Source organism: Oryctolagus cuniculus, chromosome 15, assembly GCF_964237555.1.
Source record: "Oryctolagus cuniculus chromosome 15, mOryCun1.1, whole genome shotgun sequence".
NCBI classification, from domain to species: Eukaryota; Metazoa; Chordata; class Mammalia; order Lagomorpha; family Leporidae; genus Oryctolagus; species Oryctolagus cuniculus.
Genome location: NC_091446.1, coordinates 25,877,496 through 25,898,784, shown reverse-complemented (window position 1 = coordinate 25,898,784; position 21,289 = coordinate 25,877,496). Strand labels below are relative to the sequence as shown.

The window sequence follows — 21,289 nt, the reverse complement described above, 5'->3', positions numbered from 1 at the left end:
TCCCATTTAATCCTCCAGTCTCTAGGAGGCAGGAATTGTCCCGATTTTCAGATCAGGAAACCGAGGCACACGGACACCACAGTAGAAAGCACACAGAATACAGCGCCGGGATGTGGAGTTCGACAATGTGACTTGGGCGGTTACGTCCGCTAATCACTGCATTAGATTGTCTTTGGGCTCTTTATTTATACTTGGCTTGCTTAGGATTCAAATTTCCTTTTGGCTATTTCCGGGCCATTTTTATCACGTCGTTGAGACGGTGTCACCGTTTACAACGGCCCTTCCGTAAGAGGACTGAGCGCACCGCCCGGACACTTCCCGGATTCCACGTGAGTCAGAAGTCGCTCAGCGCCGCGCCGGCTCGGCTGCCCCACCCGGAGCGGCGGGCGCCGTTGCCTAGCAACAGCCGCGCCACACCGGAAGCCGAGGGGGTTTTCGGCCTGCGCTCGGCCGCGGCCACTTCTGTCTGAAGCGTCGGAGTTCTGGATAGGGCATTGCGCTTCCTGTACTGCGCCACAAGTGGCGCTGGCCTTCCTCTCCCTTCATATTTGAATTTAAAAAAACTTGGAAAACCGAGTTTGTGGCAGCAGAGGGCTAGGGATCCGCTCGGCCGACTGTGTCGGCACCCCTGGGTCGATTTCTCTCAAGCCTGTTCCCCAAGGGCTGGAACCCAACGCTGCTCTTCCGTGGTCTTGAGAGTTGTGACTTGAGTTCCTAGCCAGCCGGGCGGCGTTCGGCCCCGCCACGTCTGAAAACAGTCTTTGCTGAGGTGAGCGCAGACCAGACGGGCTGGAGCCTGGAGAACGGAAGCTGGGGACACAAGCGAGCGCACTTCACAGACGCACAGAAACAAGGAAGCGGGAAGGGCCGCCGCGGACGCCAGCGCGCCCCCTCAGGATCCATGAGTTACTCCCGAAGCTCTCAGCCCGACTCCGGAGCCAGACCGGACGCCGGGCGGGGCGAGGCAGCGCGTTCCCGTCAACCTTGCCAATCACGCGACTCGGCCCCGCCCCGCCACATGACCTTCCCTGGCGGAAGCTCGCGGTCGCGCGCTCTAGGGGTCTCCGGACACGCGGATTCGCGCGCATCAATCTAGCCAATCAGGAGTCTCTTCCGCTCCCGTGCGGCCCCGCCCCTTGGAGCTGCATCGGCTGACGGCCGCGGCTCCGCGCGGTGTTTGAATGCTGTGGGGTTGGCGGAGGGCGGTAGCGTGCTTCGGCCCAGGGGGGTGTCTGAGTGCTGGGCTTCGGGGGCTTGCTGAAAAGCCAGGTAGAGGTTCCTTTCCGCAGTCGGGGGCCCTCGACCCTCCCTCAGGCCTGGGGTGTCTGGAGGGCCGGCGGGCTCCCTGCATGGGGGAAAGGGGAGTGGCCGCCTCTCTGGTTCTACCCCACCGAGTTGGAAGGGACAGCTTCAGTCGACTTCCCTCTTCAGTGTCTGTTCGCTTTTACTCTGAAAGTGCAGACAGGCGTGATTTTTTTTTTTCTTTATATTTTCTTGTTTCTTAACGCCTGGTTCTAGTCAAGCGGCTTTTAGGGTTCGGGATGATTGACAAGTTCAGGTCCGATTATGCCTTTTGAGCCCACTTAGGCCATGTCTCTTAATTATGAAGCTGTCACAACGAAAGAATCACTATCTAAAGTTGTTATTCTCCCTTGCCCCCGTAATGGAGACTTGGAAGATACTTCATGGCTAACAAGTCTCGTTTCTATGAGATACTAGTAGGTTAATTTGTCATGAAAAAACTAGTTGTCCTTGTGTGGGAAGGTAAGTGAAAAACTCCAAAAATAGCGAGAATTAACTAACAAATTAGAAGAAAAAACAAAAAACAAAAAACTGCTGGCCCAATAAAGAAATACTTGGATAAAAATGGAGGACTTTAGAAAGGTATGGTTATTTTGAGTCCCATTTCATAATTACTTTTTCTGGTTCTAGAGGTAACCCAAGATTTCATTTTCAAGATGGAAAGCCCATCAGACTCAGCGGTGATTGCACCTAGCACCCCACAGGCCTGTGCGAATCCGCCATCTTCCCTTGCAAGGAGCTCAGGAAAACAAGTACGGAGATCTTATTCAGTCTTAAGTATCGGCGGGGTTTAACTCCAAAGATTGTTCATTAACGTGCAGATATTTTGTTAAATAGTCATTTAGTTTCTTCTAAGATACAGTGTGTGACCAGCCCCTTCCAGATTTGCATACTGAGCCAATTCATTTAGTTTCGGATTAGATTATTGCAACACTCCAAAGTGAGGAAGTCTGGATCTGCGGTATTATCACGGTGAAGGACTTTGGTGGCAGTGGGTCTTTCCTCAGTCTGCTATCCTATAGCATCTGGTGTAGCAGGAGGTATGGGCTAGATGCTGAGAGAAGTTTGATTATTGGGATGACTTTAGAAGGGTGTTGACCTGGCTGAGGTAGAGAGGAAAATTAATGGAACTTCTGGAAATTAAAGACATTTTGTGATGGTTACTTTAGATATGTGGAGACAGAAAGCCCCCTAGTGGTGTCTACTATAGAAATGTAAGGCTTTTATTTCTAGCACATTTCTTTACATGAAGACTTGGTTAACATTTTTAATATTTTGTTCTCCTTTCAGCCTATGAGTGCAACACTTAGAGAAAGATTAAGGAAAACAAGATTTTCATTTAATTCCTGTTACAGTGTGGTAAAACGTCTTAAAGTTGACAATGAAGAAAATGATCAGAACTTGTCAGAGAAGCCACCCTCTGCCACAGAAGAAAACTGTTTGGAATTTCAAGAAAGTTTTAAACGCATAGACAGTGAACTTGAAGAAAGTACGCATTTGAAAAATACATTCCAGAACGTCAGTGCATGTGAAGCTACCTCACTTGATACAGGGTCATGCAGTGTTCTCCAAAATGACTTCATGAAGGAGAATCTTCCTATACAAGGACTGAAGGAAGAAAGAGCAAAATTGGTGAAGCAGGTTCAGGAAAAAGAGGACCTTCTTCGGAGGCTAAAATTAGTCAAAATGTATAGATCGAAGGTAAGAGGAATTTTTAACAATTTTTTTTAAGATTTATTTTATTTATTTGAAAGAGTTACAGAGAGGTAGAGACAGAGAGAGAAAGGTCTGCCATTGCTGGTTCACTCCCCAGATGTCCGCAACGGCCAGAGCTGCGCCAATCCGAAACCAGGAGCCAGGAGCTTCCTTGGGGTCTCCCACGTGGGTGCAGGGGTCCAAGGACCCGGGCCATCCTCTACCACTACCCCAGGCCACAGCAGGGAGCTGGATCAGAAGAGGAGTAGCCGGGACTAGAACCGGCGCCCATAAGGGATGCTGGCACTTCAGGCCAGGGCTTTAACCCTTGTGCCACAGCACCTGCCCCCAATTTTTTGTTTTTACATACATTTCAGGAAAGTAATTTCAGAAGTAGAAATCCATCTTCAGGGGCCAGTGTTGTGGCACAGCGTGTTGAGCCACTGCTTTCAATGCTTGCATCCCATATTGGAGCCAGGTTTGAGTTGTGGCTGCTTTGCTTCTGATCTGGCTCCCTGATAATGTTCCAGTGAAGTAAGTAGATGTCCCAAGTACTTGTGCCCATGCAGCCCATGTGGGAGACTCAGATGTATTTCTGGGCTCCTGGCTTAAGACTGGACCAGCCCTGGCTATTGTAGCCATCTGGGGAGTGAACCAGTGGTTGAGAGATTTCCTCTCTCTCTTTCCCCCTCTCTATTCCTCTGGTTTCAAAACAAATACATCTTTTAAAAATCCAATTTTTACGTATCTTAGCATAGTGAGCAGCATGTCACATATCCAGAAACCTGGCTTCCTTTAACTATTAAGTCAAATATAAATCACAGAAGAGGCTCCTCTAAACAAAAGATAAAACTTGTTAAAGGTCCCAGTTCATACCACATATGCACTTTAAACTTTTCTTTCTAGTTTGCAGCCCACAGCAATATTAGAAGTATCAAATCTTAGATGCAAATACAATGGGGACAGGAATGACAGCTTACAGTGAATGAAGGAAGCTAAAAATGGGGTGGGCGTTGTAGCACAGATTAAGCTACCGCCTTCAACATCACAGCCCATGTTTGAGTGCCTGATTTGAATCCTGGCTACTTTGTGCTTTCCATCTAGTGTTCTGCTGGTGCTCCTGGGAAGCAGCAGATGAGAGCCCAAGTGCTTGGGTTCCTGCCACCTACATAGGAGACCTAGATGGAGTTCCAGGCCCTTGGCTTTGCTATTGAGGGCATCTAGGGAGAGAACAAGTGGATGGAAGATCTCTCTCCCTCTCCCTACTTCCCTTTATCCCTCCTCACTCTGCCATTCAATAATGGCACCAGTAATAAAACTCTGAAAAAAATGATGGTGGGCACTGTGGTGCAGCTTAGGTTGCTGCTTGGGATGCTGGCATCTCACATTGGAGTGCTGGTTAGGGTTCCAGCTGCCCTGCTTTGGATCCAACTTCCTGTGTCTGCATCTTGGGAGGCAGCAGATGATGTCTCAGAGTGCTTGGGCCTCTGCTCCAGATGGGAGACCCAGATGAAGTTCTAGGCTCCTGGCTTCTGTCTGGTTCAGCTTGTCCTCATTCTGTCTCTGTTGCTTTTTCAAGTACATGGGCCACAGAGAACAATCAAAGTATTTTTAGTAATGATCTTGATTTCCCCAAAATAATGAAAATGTTTTAGGTATTTTGTTTGAGAAAACAAGTATTAGATTTTAGATTTCAACCCAGATAGGTTGAATTAAATAGCACTTGGAAGGAGATAGCCTTTATTACTTAGAAAATTCATGTATATGCTGGAGCTCATTCTTCCCTGGCAGTATGGCATAAATGATGGAATGGCACATCTCATTTGCTATATTGAAATTTTAGGATTTTTCTAAATATGACTTACACATTTGTGAGATACAAAATGTTGAAACATATGTTTAACTTGAACACTCTTTTTAGAGTGGTTCTAGGTTCACAGCAACACTGAGTAGAAGGTGCAGCATAATGTTATATTTTAAAATGAGTTGTAATGGAAAAAGTGATTTATTTTTCCTTTGCAGTGTCCCTTCTTTACATCATTTTATTCCATTTAAAGATTTATTTTTTTCCTAAGGGTTAAGTTGGACTAGAGCTTGAACCAAACAAAATAGCCACAAAGCTCAAATTGAGTAGCATTGTAATAATTCTACTTACAGCCCAGTCCCATTCATCTCCAGGTAGATTAGCCTTTAAAGTTGTCAGCTAATGTGACAACTTTATTAAATAAGTTTAAATAGTATGACTATCTAGTAAATGACATACATTCATATGGATTTTTTTGCCCATTCTGTTTCAGAATGACCTGTCTCAATTACAGTCATTAATAAAGAAGTGGAGAAACTGTAGCCAGTTGTTGCTTCATGAACTGCACTCAGCTATGTCTGAAGAGAACAAGAAGTTGAGCCTCACTCAACTGGTGGACCACTATGGGTTAGATGACAAGTTGATACACTATAACAGAAGTGAAGAAGAATTCATAGATGCTTAATTCATAATTTTTTTTCCAGAATATCTTTGAGAATGCCAATTTAATTAAAAGATACACATTTCAGGGCTTAGAGGAAGGTATTCTGTTGAACATCAGTTTAGGGCCCTCTACTATACAGACTAAGTTCTAAAATGAGAATTTAGTATTTTGGCTAACTTTACCAAAAAGAAGTTGACATTTAAAGAAATGTGAAAAAAATTTAAATCATGCTTATAGTATAAAATTCAGATAAGTCTGGAAACCAGTTTTAGTACATGTTTTTTTGTGGCAAAAAGTTTTAAATGTTAAAGAACAGTCCAGTCTGGTGAATCTAAACCTGTCTAAAAATTCCTGTCTGTTAACTAAGTTTATGAATCTTATTTCTATCCATTTACTGTGTATTTCCATCTGATGATCTAGCAGGTAATTAAACCATGTCCAAAATCAAATTGCTCCCTGTCTCTCATATTTTTCATCTACTGAGATGATGGTTTCTTAGGAAACTACGTGTCTCCCGCATCAAGGTGCCATGGCATTTAAGGCCTTCCACATTCTTCTACCTTTCTAGCTTCATCTGCAAAATAGAGTGTATGTAAAGAATGTTGTCTGTTGAGTCCCCAGTAACTCCTCAGCCACAAGCCCACCTCCATAGGGTTGGGTTTTTGCTCACAAGTTGTCTAATTGTATCTGTTGTCCTTACTATACATAGAGATGAGACCTAAGCTGGCCCAGTCCCTGAGGATTTGGAATAGCGCTCAGGAACAGCCCATCCTGTTCTGTGGCTGGAGCTCTTGGAGCTGGACTTGTATTTAAATTTGGAAGCACCAGAGCTGGTGTGCTTAGGAGAATGTGTTTGCTTACGGAGAAAGGCAGAGGTAATAGATGGAGAGAGCATTTCGGATCAGTGGCTTCCTAGTCCTAGTTGCCAGTCATTCTTGAGGGCTTTATGGGTTTCTGCTTTGGAATCCTTTTAGGAATTAAAAAAAATTTGGTTAAAAAGAAAAGTACCTCTCTGCTAGTTGGTAAATAACTACTACTTTGAGCCTTACCCTCAACTGCACTCCACTTTGTACCTGGCCACATTCCCCTGCCATGATCCAAAAAGCCAAATGTTTGGAACGGCAGAGGTGGCTGGGCCTGCTCTTGCATCCATTCTAATTGTTAGTGACAAGGCCAGGAAACTGTCTTGCTCTTGCCCACATACATACATGGACACAAATTCCTGCTTCTAGATGCCATGTTGCCATTTGCTTTTGTGAGTCAAAGAGGGTTAGCCCTCGTCCACATGGGGCTCCCCTGGTTCTGGAATTCCTGAATGCGCACCTCTAAGGAGCTGTTCTAGTGCTTACAAGCAAGCCCCTAGCACTGCATGTTGCACAGTAAGGGGGCCTAAAAGCCACAGAGGAAGTGGTTCCCCTAGCATTCTGGAAGGTAAATGTGTGGTATTACTTAGATCTCAGAGGATGCAGCTGCTCACTGCTGACAGGCACATCCCTTGGAGTCACCCTTTCATGTCCACCTGTGCAAACTACAGCTCAGTGAGTCTTTAGTTCTAGGATTGCTTGAGGGCACGGTAATCGGGATTTCTAGTCACTAGCCCTGGCCAGTGGTACAGCGGGTACTCAGGAAACAGGTGGACCATGGTGGGATGAATGGAGCTTATGGGACAGTTTGGCATCTGAAGATTTCTAAGGGGTAAGCCTCCATTTTACCATTTCTGTTGAATCTCACTTCCATTTAATAGGATGCATTTATTAAAAACCAGTGAAGATCATAAAAATGAGCTAATAGTTAACACTGCACTTGCTTTGTGCCACTTTTAAAGGTGTATCAACTCACTTGAGTAAACAATTATCAACACTTAATTTTAAAGATAAAGAAATTTAAGTCGTTATTTAAAAACTAAATGATAATTTAAAACTTAAGTGCAGAGCCAGGATTGGAACCCAGACAACCCAGCAACAGAGCCCATAGTCTTAATTTCTATGCTATGTTTGACCCAATTAATTATATCACTACTTGGTAACATAGGTACTATTTTAAATAACTTTAAAAAATAAATATAACTGCTATTGCAAAGAAGCTAGAGGGAGTCTGTGCCATGAACAGTATCAAGAGAGGAATTGGGGTACATGACCCATGTGCTTTTCCAAAGCACCTGCCAACCCTCCAAGCCAGAACTTTCCTCCTGCTAAAAAGGCTTCCATTGGAAAACAGCTTTGGGACAAGACATTCCAGAAAGGACTCACTCCTTCATGCCTCAAACCTGAGGCATTCAAGCCAGAGCATTGCCAGAGTCACCTAGTGTTGATGATGAAGAAACAGAAATGATACAGGTTGGTTTGTCAGGACCTGGGAATCTACAAAGAATTATCCAGTGAAATCTGTGGCATTGGCTGTTAGTAAATGAAGTACCTAGGCAGCTAATGTAGGTGATATGGAATTTGTCTCACCAGAAAAAGTCTAGTATACATAATGGTGGACTCCATACGACAACAAAGAGAACTGATAATTATAAAGATTTTGTACTGCTCACACACTCCCTCACCCTCAGGTCCATTGCCTTGCTCCCCTATCTCAGGGATAATTAAAACATTTTAAAAATTACTTGTAAAAATTTCCATTTTATTTGAAAAGCGGACAGAGAAAGATCTTCCATCTGGTGGATCACTCCCCAAATGCATGCAACAGCTCTGGCTGGGCCAGGCTGAAGACAGGTGCCCTGAACTTAGTCTTGGATCTCCCACCTGGATAGCAGGAACCCAAGTACTTGAGCCATCCCCAGCTGCCTCCTAGGGTGTGCATGAGCAGGAAGTTGGAATTGGAAAAAAGGCCCGGATTTGAACCCAGGCACTCTGATATGGCATGTGGGCATCCCAAGTGGCATCTGAACCCATCTTAACCACTGTGTCAAACATCCCAGTAGAGATAATTTTAAAGGACCTTGAACATAGAAATGTTACCAGTGAACACTTCCATATTAAATCAGCCAAAATGACTATAGGAGTCAGTTCAATACTAAGGAGGGATGCATCAAAGTGATATTGATCCATGGGGTGGGTGTTTGATTCAGCAGTCAAGTTACTGTCTGAGAAGCCCCCATCCCATATCAGAGGATCTGGACTTGAGTCCAGACTACTTTGAATTTCAGCTTACTTCTCCCTCCCTCAGTATCCTAAGAGGCAGCAGAAAATGGCTTACATAGTTGATGGCTTAAATAGTTGAGTCCCTGCCACCTATGTAGGTAGGAGACCTGGACTGAGTTCCAGGACTCCCTGGCCATTTTGAGCCTTTGGAGGAATGAACCAGTGGATGAAACTCCCTAGCTCTCTTTCTGCCTCTGGAATCTTGTACAACAAAAACAAAGCCAGAGGCATCACAATACCAGATTTCAGGATATACTACAGGGCAGTTGTAATCAAAACAGCATGGTAGTGGTACAGAAACAGATGGATAGACCAATAAAACAGAATAGAAACACCAGAAATCAATCCGAACATCTACAGCCAACTTATATTTGATCAAGGATCTAAAACCAATTCCTGGAGCAAGGACAGTCTGTTCAATAAATGGTGCTGCGAAAACTGGATTTCCACATGCTAAAGCATGAAGCAAGACCCCTACCTTACACCTTACACAAAAATCCACTCAACGTGGATTAAAGACCTAAATCTATGACCCGACAACATCAAATGATTAGAGAACATTGGAGAAACCCTGCAAGATATAGGCACAGGCAAAGACTTTTTGGAAAAGACCCCGGAGGCACAGGCAGTCAAAGCCAAAATTAACAATTGGGATTGCATCAAATTGAGAAGTTTCTGTACTGCAAAAGAAACAGTCAGGAAAGTGAAGAGGCAACTGACAGAAGGGGAAAAAATATCTGCAAACTATGCAACAGATAAAGGATTAATAACCAGAATCTACAAAGAGATCAAGACACTCCACAACAACAAAACAAACACTTAAGAGATGGGCCAAGGACCTCAATAGACATTTTTCAAAAGAGGAAATCCAAATGGCCAACAGACACATGAAAAAATGTGCAGGATCACTAGCAATCAGGGAAATGCAAATCAAAACCACAATGAGGTTTCACCTCACCCTGGTTAGAATAGCTCACATACAGAAATCTACCAACAACAGATGCTGGCGAGGATGTGGGGAAATAAGAACACTAACCCACTGTTGGTGGGAATGCAAATGGGTAAAGCCACTATGGAAGTCTGTCTGGAGATTCCTCAGAAACCTGAATATAATCCTACCATTCAACCCAGCCATCCCACTCCTTGGAATTTACCCAAAGGAAATGAAATTGACAAACAAAAAAGCTGTCTGCACCTTAATGTTTATTGCAGTTCAGTTCACAATAGCTAAGACCTGGAATCAACCCAAATGCCCATCAACAGTAGACTGGATAAAGAAATTATGGGAAATGTACTCTATAGAATACTATACAGCAGTTAAAAAACAATGAAATCCGGTCATTTGCAACAAAATGGAGGAATCTGGAAAACATCATGCTGAGTGAAATAAGCCAGTCCCAAAGGGACAAATATCGTATGTTCTCCCTGATCGGTGACAACTAACCAAGCACCAAAAAGGAAACCTGTTGAAGTGAAATGGACACTATGAGAAACAGTGACTTGATCAGCCCTTGTCCTGACTGTCGATGAACAACTTAATATTTTATCCCTTTTAGTATTTTTTTGTTCTACTTAATACTATTGGTTGAACTCTGTAATTAATACACAATTATTCTTAAGTGTTGAAACTTAACTGAAAAGTGATCCCTGTTAAATGTAAGAGTGGGAATAAAAGAGGGAAGAGATGTACAATTTGGGACATTATCAATCGGACTTGCCCCAAATGGTGGAGTTAGAAACGTGCCAGGGGATTCCAATTCAATCCCATCAAGGTAGCATGTACCAATGCTATCTCACTAGTCCAAGTGATCAATTTCTGTTCACAGTTGATCATAATGATAGGACTAAGAGTCAAAGGGATCACATAAACAAGACTAGTGTCTGCTAATACTAACTGATAGAATAAAAAAGGGAGAATGATCCAACATGGGAAGCGGGATACACAGCAGACTCATAGAATGGCAGAAATCCTAAACAGCACTGTGGCCTCAGAATCAGCCCTTAAGGCATTCAGATCTGGCTGAAAAGCCCATGAGAGTATTTCAGGCATGGAAAGCCAAGACACTCTGGCAAAAAAATAAAAAATAAAAAAAAGAAATGACCTAAATGAAAGATCTCTGTGAGTGAGATCCCAGTGGAAAGAACAGGTCATCAAAGAAGGAGGTACCTTTCTCTGAAGGGAGGAGAGACCTTCCACTTTGACTATGACCTTGTCTAAATATGATCAGAGTCAGTGAACTCAAAAGGCTTCCATAGCCTTGGCAACTCATGACAAGAGCCTAAGGTGATTACTGACATCATAAACAAGAGTGTCAATTTGTTAAGTCAACAACAGGAGTCACTGTGCACTTACTCCTCATGTAGGATCTCTGTCCTTAATTTGCTGTACATTGTGATTTAATGCTATAATTAGTACTCAAACAGTATTTTCACTTTGTGTTTCCGTGTGGGTGCAAACGTTGAAATCTTTACTTAATATATGCTAAATAGATCTTCTGTACACAAAGGGAATTGAAAATGAATCTTGATGTGAATGGAAGGGGAGAGGGAGCGGGAAAGGTGAGGGTTGCGAGTGGGAGGGAAGTTATGGGGGGGGGAAGCCATTGTAATCCATAAGCTGTACTTTGGAAATTTATATTCATTAAATAAAAGTTAAAAAAAAAGAAAACATATATTGGTCCTATCATTTCCTTTACCATCTCCGTGGGGGCACTGGTAACTCTGTGGTGATCTTCTAAAGATGTGTTTCTAGGGGTGGGGTGTGTGGTAAAGCAGGTTAAGCTGCCACCTGGGACGCCTGTACCCCATATCAGAGTGCTGGTTTGAGTCCCTGTACCTCTGCTTGCAATCCAGCTTCCTAACAATGCGTTCTAGGAAGCAGCAGATGATGGCTCAAGTGCTTTGGCACCTGCCACTCATGTGAGAGACCCAGATGGAGTTCTGAGATCCTGGCTTTGGCCTGGCCCAGCCCTAGCTGTTGCATGTATTTGGGAAGTGAACCAGCAGATGGAAGATCTCCTTTTCCCTCTGCCTTTCACATAGATGAAAATAAACAAACATTCGAAGATATTTTTCTAAATGGAATATTTTATAGTAGCTTTCTTGTGACAGCAGAGGATATTGGATGTGGTATTATAGATTAGTGTTTAGTCATAGATTACAGAATCTGAGGACAGTGCCTCAGTCTCCATCATGTGGAGATTGTGTTCTGTGATCCAGGTGATAGCACCTTGGAATGCTGTAGGCTGCATGCTATGGAAGGGTCATTAAGTCCTCTGTCCAGTTAATCTCATATAGCCATCATCATCTAGCTGAATAAAGTGATAAACTATTTCATAGAAATGATAAAGTCTTTTTTTTTTTTTTAAGATTTTATTTATTTATTTGAGAGGTAGAGCCACAGACAGTGAGAAGGAGAGACAGAGAGAAAGGTCTTCCCTCTGTCGGTTCACTCCCCAGATGGCCACAATGGCCGGAGCTACGCCGACCTGAAGCCAGAAGCCAGGTGCCTCCTCCAGGTCTCCCATATGGGTGCAGGGGCCCAAGGACTCAGGCCATCCTCCACTGCTTTCCCAGGCCACAGTAGAGGGCTGGATCGGAAGAGGGGCAGCTGGAACTAGAACTGGCACCCAAATGGGATGCCGGTGCCACAGGTGGAGGAGTAACCCACCGCGCCATGGTGCCAGCCCCAAAAGTCCTTTTTTGTTTGCTAAGCCCTATTGGGTAGGGCCAATATTGAGTTATGATAAATAAGAAATGTAGCAAATTAGGTTTTTCAAGACATGCTAAAATTTACAAAGGATTTAAGGCTTGGATAAAGTAAACAATTTATTTTGTTCTCATTGATAGAATAGAATAACATTAAAACATTCTAGTTAGTATTTTTTCTGATTGTAAGAGAAAAATACAAAAGTATAAAGGTAAATATCATCCATAAACTCACAACTTTTCTAGTAACTTTACTAACAGTTGCTAAGAATTTCTTTTTTGTCCTTAAGAATTTCTATAATATAACTATGACAATATCTTTGGTCCAGTTAAGATTAAGTGTATAGAATAAACCTTGAATTCTTTCTTTCTGACTTAAAATCTTGCTTATTTTTTGAATAAAAAATTCATTACACATTTATTCATGTTAGGAAAAAAATTTATATGATGATTAAAGCTAAGATTAAACATAAACACTCAGAGGAGCCTCTACTTAAATTTCCCCATATGAAAGAAAGAACAATAAGTTTACCCAAATAAACTGATTTTCAAAATGGCTGATTTGGCTTCGCATTTCCGGCCAGTGATTTTACATTTGAACAAGAGCAGGGAATGTTTTCATCCTTAATCTTTCAACTTCAGCCTGCAGGATGGAAATCTGTGCAGCCTGTTGTTTGGAAATGTTTGCCAACTTCTGTTGTTGAATCATGTTTTCATATCGTTCTTTGGCAATCTTTTCACAAGTCAGTTTAGACCCTATCCCAGAAACAGAGAAGAAAAGAATTAACTGGACTGCTAACCCTAACCAACACTTTAAAGAAGCAGCACTCAGAATCAATTAAATGTGTGGCTTGGTAACTATTATACACACTTCATGAATACTTATTACTTTAAGAAACCTACAGTTGGTTAAAGAAAAAGTTTACCCATTGCATTGCAGATGCCTTGTCTCTCTGAGACAGCTACCAGTTCTTCCCTCAGGCTGCAGCATAGTGCATGATTTGCTATATCTTTCTGATTGCTGAATTTTTCCAGTTTTTTGAGTAGTCTTTTGCAGTTGTCCACATTCTTTTTGTGGGTCTGAAATTTTTGTTCCCATGACACCCAAGAAAAAAGAATTTTGAAAAAATGCAATTTATTTTAAATTATTCTTATATTTAAAATACACTATCTGCGCTAAGATAACATCTTACTACCATCTCTCTGGTGGCTGGCATACCTCCTGCACATAGTAGGCACTCAAATTATTTGTTGAAAGATAGAATGGTATGTTAATACTGCATTAAAATTTTTATATAATTGTAAAAATGAGAATATTTTAAAAGGTATGAATTACTTTGTTTCCATCTTACACATGCTATACAATAAAAACAGGATTTTTATTCAGTTATGATAAAACAGAGTTTAAAAGGAAAGACCATCAACATTGCCGTTACTTAAGTCATAACCTAATGCAAAATAGGAAACCCACTTAGACAGGTGCCAAGGGTTTATTCTAATATTAAAAGGCATCGTCCAGTCTATCCAAATGGTTATGGTGGCAAGGACACTATTCAGACTTCTAATTTCCTCACGAGTATCAGTAAATGACTCAGATGTTGTTAGGTTCTGTTTGAATTCCTGATTTGACACACTGTACACTTTGCTTAATGAATTACAACTGTTGTGATTTAATGATCAGTATCTGAGACTTACCTTATCTAAAACATCAATGGTTTGCTCCATTATTCCAATCTGAATTGCAATCAGAGTCTCGTAGTGTGGTTCATTTAGGTACTTTGAGAGAAAAAAAACACATGAGTGATATTTCTATCTATTTCTTTCAACAGATAAGTTTAGAAGGATTGCCTTTGTTTTTATTTATTTATTTTTTTTATTTTTTTGACAGGCAGAGTGGACAGTGAGAAAGAGAGACAGACAGAGAGAAAGGTCTTCCTTTGCCGTTGGGTCACCCTCCAATGGCTGCTGCGGCCGGCACGCTGCGGCTGGCGCACCGCGCTGATCCAATGGCAGGAGCCAGGTGCTCATCCTGGTCTCCCATGGGGTGCAGGGCCCAAGCACTTGGGCCATCCTCCACTGCACTCCCTGGCCACAGCAGAGAGCTGGCCTGGAAGAGAGGCAACCGGGACAGAATCCGGTGCCCCGACCGGGACTAGAACCCAGGGTGCCGGCGCCGCAAGGTGGAGGATTAGCCTAGTGAGCCGCGGTGCTGGCCGGATTGCCTTTTTTTTGAAAGTTTCTGCTTGGGTCCAGCGCGGTGGCATAGCGGTTAAAGCCTCTGTGAAGCCAGAATCCCTCATGGGTGCCAGTTTGAGTCCCTGCTGTTCCACTTCCAATCCAGCTCCCTGCTAATGGCCTGAGAAAAGCAGCGGAAAATGGCCCAAGTGCTTGGGTCTTTGCACCCATGTGGGAAACACAGAAGAAGCTCTGGGCTTCTGGCTTTGGCCTGGCCCAGCACTGGTGGTTGTGGCCATTTGAGTGGTGAACCAGAAGATGGAAGATTCTCTCTCTCTCTCTCTCTCTCTCTCTCTAGTGAACCAGAAGATGGAAGATCTCTGTCTCTGTCTCTCTCTTTCTCTCTCTGTAACTCTTTGAAATAAAAAGACAAATTTTTTAAACAGAAATTTTCTGCTTTTCAGAACAAATATGGATGTAAGTTAAGACTGACTTGATTTTCAGGCCATGTTTTACCTGTATTTAGCCATCAATACATTCATGTATATACTAATTTTTACCTACAGTCTTTTCTTATTCATTCACTCATTTATTTAGCTTGCCATTCATTCAATGTCTCTCTTGAGTCCCATATTAACAGTGTCCCAGTTAAAGAAACTGAGGGAGATATAAAATAATATGATCTACTACTCAAGAAAAGGGGACATATTCATATATGTGATTAATTGCCAGTGCACATCCAGAAGTGATTTCTGGTAGAATAGGGTTTCTCCTGAGGTGGTAAAGGCAGAAAGCCTTTATGGAGGAGATGATGGTTAAACTAAACCTTGAAAAACAGATTGATTTGGCATGTACAAAAACATACATGGAGAAACACATTCCAGGGAGAAGAACCAGTATGAGAAAATGCACAGAAACAGAATCCTGGAAAATAGTAATCAGTATGGTTAGGGAATGCTGATGAATATGAGGAACGATGGGAAATAAACCTGACAGTGCCCATGTAAGGACTGTATAATTCACCTGCCAGTTAAGAAGTTCAGCTTCAAATGTTTGAATAAGGTACCAATGTTATTAAAATGGGTAGGAATACTAATAGAAAAGCAGTATCTGGATAGATTAGATAAGAGAAAGACTCAATGTGAGGAGACCAGTTAGAGATTAATTATAAGGTCGTCTAAGCCACTGAAAATGGAGGAACAAACTGGGGTAGGACAGCAGGTCTGGAGAATGAAGGAATAAATAAATGGGGAAGACTTGGAAGGCATGGGTAAAGATGGCCAAAACTAAGCCTGAGGGTGCAGTGGAAAAGAACAGAAATAAGCAAATTAAGAAGAGAAGTGGCCTAGCAGATAAAGCCGTTGCCTGCAATGCTGGCATCCTTTCTGGGCATTGATCTGTGTCCTAGCTGCTCCACTTCGGATCCAACTGCCTGCTTAATGGAATGGGGAAAGCAGCATTGGGTCCCTACACCCACATGGGAGACCTGGATGAAGCTCCTGGCTTCGACCTGGCTCACCACTGGCTGTTGTGGCCATTTGGAGGCATCAACCAACAGATGGAAGATCTTTCTCTGTAACTCTGACTTTTAAAATAAATCAATAAATGGATCCTAATTTTAAAAAGGACTGGTTGGGAAGAAGAAAATATGGAAATGGAGTTTGAGGCAGGTCCAGGACAGAGATCTTAGAATAGAACAGAATTGGATTAGAATCCAGAGGGCTAGGATTAGTCTTTAAGAAGTTATCACTGGGGCATAGTGGGTAAAGCCACTGACTGCAGTGCCGGCATCCCATATGGGTGCCAGTTCGAGTCCCAACTGTTCCACTTCCAGTCCAGCTCTCTGTTATGGCCTGGGAAGGCAGAAGATGGCCCACAGACACATTAGGGAATACTTATGGTTTAGATTATGCTCAACTTTACAGGGGTTTCTTACTGAATACTGGTTAAATGAACAAACACTTTAATTAATGAGCTTAAAAGTAAACGGGGAAGGGGACAGGGAGAACTTGCCTTCTGACGATCTCTTGAAAAAAACAACATCTGGATATCCCAAGCCTTCTGGTTTAGATCTTCCATTTCCATCTCCATTTTTTTATGTTCCCATTCAATCTGAAATATTCCCTTGTGTACATCTTTACTTTCCATCATGCTGGCAACTTTCTTTTGTCCTTGAGTCTTAAAAAAGTACATGTGATATTTATAAATTATGATTCTGTATAATTATAAATTATTTGGAGCTGAATGCTATTTTAGAAAAACACTGGGATTACAGGGGAAATTGTTTTACTTTTTAAAAGGCAACAAATATTTTAAAATGGTCTCTTAGGCAAAATATGATCACTGTAAAGCATGATAGTCATGAAACAGAGGGACAATGAGATTCCTTTAAATGGCACAGCCATTTTACTTCATATGTCAATGAATAGGCAAGAACTCCTCTGGCCACCACATAATCTGCCAACCTGTTTTCATTGTATCCCTACACCCTGTTCTCCCACCTGGTGCTGTGGATGAAGGACCATTGTTTAATGTGGCTAGGCATGGCAGTATCTGATAGGTAGCTACTGGAAATGTAGAAAAAAAGAGTTGTGAGGCCAGTGTTATGGCTTAGTGGGTAAAGCCTCTGCCTGCAGTGCCAGCATCCCATATGAGCTGCTCCACTTCCAATCCAGCTCTCTGCTATGGCCTGGGAAAGCAGTAGAAGATGGCCCAAATCCTTGGGCCCCTGTGCCCGTGTGGGTGACCCAGAGGAAGCTCCTGGCTCCTGGCTTCAGATTGTGCAGCTCCAGTTGTTATGGTCATTTGGTGAGTGAACCAGGGGATGGAAGACCTCTCTCTGCCTCTGCCTCTCTCTAACTCTGCCTTTCAAATAAATAAATAAATCTTAAAAATAGAGTTAAATATGGCATTCAAGTATGTAACTATTTAATACCTTCTTTCAAATTTCTTATATGGAATTTGGGAATATGCTAATGAAATTGTTCTAAGATTGCTAATGCGAAAGAAATCACTATGTCACTAAAATAAATTTGTATGAGAATTCACCAGTTAACATGTTACATATTTTTTCTTTTCCCAAAATCTAGCTTTTTGAAATTCATGCTACCAACTATATGATCTGCTACTCTTTTCTATAATTTTCATCTTCTCTTCACATCTAAATATTTTCATCCGATCATGTCACTTCACCACTCAGTTCCCATGGGTCAATACCTTTACTTTGTTATCACCAAGTTCAAACATTTCTTTAGAGTAGTGTTTCTCAGCAGGATACATTTTCAGTTGATGCAACAGAAGGGGGGCCTGCCACTGGCTAATGGGTAGAAGCCACAGATGCTTCTGAACAGGCTGCAACACATAGCACAGTCCTCTATAGCAAATAATCATTTGGCCTGAGATGTCAAGATTGCCAGGTTGAGAACCACTGCTTTTGAGCCATACATTTTTCTTCTTTCCTTTCAGTTAACTATTTTTTGTCAGAATGCTTTATCATTTCATATTATTTCTTCAGCTGTCATCAGCAGAGCTCCTGCCCCGACTCTTCACTACAACTAAATGCATCAAGTCATGGATAGAGTGCACAAGAAGTCCTTCTGGTTCCTCGCCTGGTTTCTAGGCCTTTATTTCTTAGTTTGCCCCTACTTTACTGGAAGCTCCCCCTACTTTCCTCACTTGATTTTTCTCTGTAAGATCTTCCAGAGTTGGACTTGGGCAAACTCCCTCTATCTACTCAGAAGGTCTAGGTGGTCCCAAGCAATTTCATGGCTTAAACTGTGTGTATGCAGATATTTGTCATGTAATAATCCATATGTAGTTACCTATGTGTGGTCTTTGTAGAACACTTATAAATTTATATCTCAGCCCTGAGCTCTGACTGTCTATGTGGCATTTCTAATAGGATGCACCTCAGACTTAGTAAAGGTCAAATTTCTTCATTCTGTGCCTCCAGGTAAAACTCCATCACCTAGCCTTTCTCATGTAAGTTGTGACACTACTATCTTCCTAGTTACTCTTGATCCCTTTCTTTACCTTACTCCTCACATTTAATCCACCAGATAATCTGATCATGCATGCTGTTCCCACCATAACAGGAAAAGCCAGATAAGCTAAAAGGCATCAGAAGGCGGCAGTTACAGGGAAATAAATAGCCTGAAATCTAAGGAAATATAGGTACAGTGAAGAAAAAAAATGGGACACAAGCACCGACTAATGTGTAGCAGATCATGAGAGGAAGACATGCCTGGCACTATAAAGGGGTTATGAAGATTCAGACAATTTTTTTCCTTGTAGCTTCTAAGATGGTGGAGTAGGGAGAGAGCTTACTGCTCTAGTCTAGGAGAAGATAGTTTAAAAAAAGTGGAGAGAATGCAGTCTCAGGGAATAGTTAGGGAGAAAACAGCAGAGGAAACGCTATATGCAAATTAGAGGGGCACAGTGGACCTATGTGGAGGGCATGGATGTCCACAACTCAGGACCCTGGCAGCTGAAAGCCTACACACCAGAATTGGAGAGTGAGGTGAGACCAGACCACAGCAGCCCAAGCCACTGGCAATAAAGCTGCAGGAAGAGCCTAGAGGAAGCCCAGTTTGGAGCCCTGTGGAGGACAGTGTACCTGCCAAACTAGAGGAGAGAGAGAAAAAAAGGAGGAACACATGTTTCTTTCTCCATGATCACCTTACAGTGGTGTCTGTAACAAGCCGATAGAGCAGGCATCATTTTGGACATACCTAACAGCTGTGCCAGCTTGTATCCACGCCCAGCAACCAGCCAAGAGGAGACTCCTGATTCTGGTGGGGGAGAACTAACAGAGGGCTGGGTGCTCATGACTGAGGGAGGCTTGTGTGCTGGGACTGTGAAAAAACCAGGCTGTGAGGGAGGACTCACAGCTCAGCTGGGACTTTGGGCAGTCACGGTGGAGACTCCACATGCTCGGGGCTTCCTGGTTATCTAGTGGGGGACATTGCTGAGGAATCTGAACTTACACTGAGGACTGCACAGATCCTTCGTGTGGTCCTTGGGGCAGAGTGGGTGAATATTATACCCACTGGGGCTAGCAATCAGGCACTGGTCTCCTTTGAGGAAAGGAGAACAGCTAAGCAAAATAAACCTCCCTTCTGATAAAAAAAAATAAAAAAGAGATTTACCACGACAAACTTGGGTGTGTCACCTTAGACACGCCCTTCACCCTGAAGAACTGAACAGAGTTCCCTGGCCATATCCACCACAGCCTTTATATATTCACTGAAAGCAAACACTTTACTTATCTACAGAGGCATAATACAAACATAAAAGCTGCAACAGCAAAAAAAAAAAAAAAAAAAAAAAAAAAAAAAAAAAAAAAAAAAAGAAGAAGAAGAACCAACAAGCATCTCTACAAGTGCCAAATAACAAATGCACCAATTCCAGAAACCTCTCTAAGAACAAGGAAGACAACATAATTCCCCTAAAAGAACACAACACTTCAATACTAGATTGTGAAAATGATATTGAAGAAATGTCAGAATTGAATTCAAAAAATTGATCATAAGATTACTTAGAAGTAATCAAAAGCAAATGCACAAACTAATGAAATCCATGCATGACATGTAAGAAAATTTCTCCCATGAAATTGATATCTTAAAGAGAAATCAAAATGAAATGAAGAATTCAATAGAACAAGTAAGAAGTGAAGTAGAAAGCCTTAACAACAGAAATGGTGAAGAAGAAGAAAGAATATCTGACTTAGAAGAGAAAGCACAGGAAATTATATAGTCAAACCAAAAACAAGAAGAGGAAATTAGAAAACTAAAAAAACACTGTTGGTAATCTACAGGATACTATAAAATGACCCAACATATGCGTTCTGGGAGTTCCTGAAGGCATGGAAAGAGAGAAAGAATTAGAAGGCCTTTTTAGTGAAATAATAACAGAAAACTTCTCTTAATTTGGAGAACAAAAGGGACATCCAACTACAGGAAACATACAGAACTCCTAATAGACATGACCAGAAAAGATCCTTGCCATGACACATTGTAATCAAATTCAACTCAGTAAAACATAAAGAAAAGATTCTAAAATGTGCACAAGAGAAATGCCAGATTACTTTCAAGGGATCTTCAATTAGACTCACAGTGGACTTCTCATCAGAAACCCTACAGGCTAGGGGAGAATGGTGAGATATATTCCAAGTCTTAAGAGAAAAAAACTGTCAATCCAGAATACTATACCCTGCAAAGCTCTCATTTATGAATGAAGGTGAAATAAAGACCTTCCATAACAAAAAGAAATTGAAAGAATTTGTCACTACCCTTCCAGCCCTACAAAATACGCTTAAGGATGTGCTACACACAGAAACACAGAAATGGTCATCACTATGAAATAAAGTAAAGGAGGAAAATCTCTCAGTAAAAGTCCAAAGGAAATTCAAAGTAAAAAATATGAATATTTTTTTTTTTTTTTGACAGGCAGAGTGGACAGTGAGAGAGAGAGACAGAGAGAGAAAGGTCTTCCTTTGCCGTTGGTTCACCCTCCAATGGCCGCCGCTGCAGCCGGCGCACCGCGCTGATCCTGGCAGGAGCCAGGAGCCAGGTGCTTTTCCTGGTCTCCCATGGGGTGCAGGGCCCAAGCACCTGGGCCATCCTCCACTGCACTCCCTGGCCATAGCAGAGAGCTGGCCTGGAAGAGGGGCAACCGGGACAGAATCCGGCGCCCCGACCGGGACTAGAACCCGGTGTGCCGGCGCCGCAAGGTGGAGGATTAGCCTATTGAGCCACGGCGCCGGCTAAAAATATGAATATTTTTGGAAAAATGGCA

General features: G+C 42.4%; 2 protein-coding genes across 8 annotated transcripts in view; one reads left to right on the top strand and one right to left on the bottom strand.

Annotated features, from left to right (window-relative positions):
- The first annotated feature begins 220 nt into the window (after positions 1-220).
- SFR1 (SWI5 dependent homologous recombination repair protein 1) lies at positions 221-5,914 on the top strand. Of its 5 annotated transcripts, none has more exons than XM_008270482.4 (4): positions 221-769; positions 1,933-2,054; positions 2,593-3,003; positions 5,295-5,914. In XM_008270482.4, exons 2-4 carry the CDS (start codon positions 1,959-1,961, stop codon positions 5,484-5,486), a joined length of 699 nt encoding a protein of 232 aa, XP_008268704.2. In that variant the 5' UTR covers positions 221-769; positions 1,933-1,958; the 3' UTR covers positions 5,487-5,914. The 5 variants fall into 5 exon arrangements, with proteins under 5 accessions (XP_008268704.2, XP_069913374.1, XP_008268703.2 ...); XM_070057273.1 differs by having other exon boundaries at positions 237-329; XM_008270481.4 differs by having other exon boundaries at positions 404-1,205.
- A 6,506-nt stretch (positions 5,915-12,420) lies between these two features.
- Positions 12,421-21,289, bottom strand: part of CFAP43 (cilia and flagella associated protein 43) — a 121,855-nt gene continuing 112,986 nt past the window's right edge. For all 3 annotated transcript variants that reach the window (XM_070057270.1, XM_002718726.5, XM_070057269.1), the window contains 4 exons: positions 16,508-16,672; positions 14,015-14,095; positions 13,246-13,399; positions 12,421-13,075 (listed from right to left, as the gene is read on the bottom strand). In XM_070057270.1, the coding sequence (XP_069913371.1) occupies positions 12,909-13,075; positions 13,246-13,399; positions 14,015-14,095; positions 16,508-16,672 (567 nt within the window). In that variant the 3' untranslated portion in view covers positions 12,421-12,908. The remainder of the gene's footprint in view (positions 13,076-13,245; positions 13,400-14,014; positions 14,096-16,507; positions 16,673-21,289) is intronic.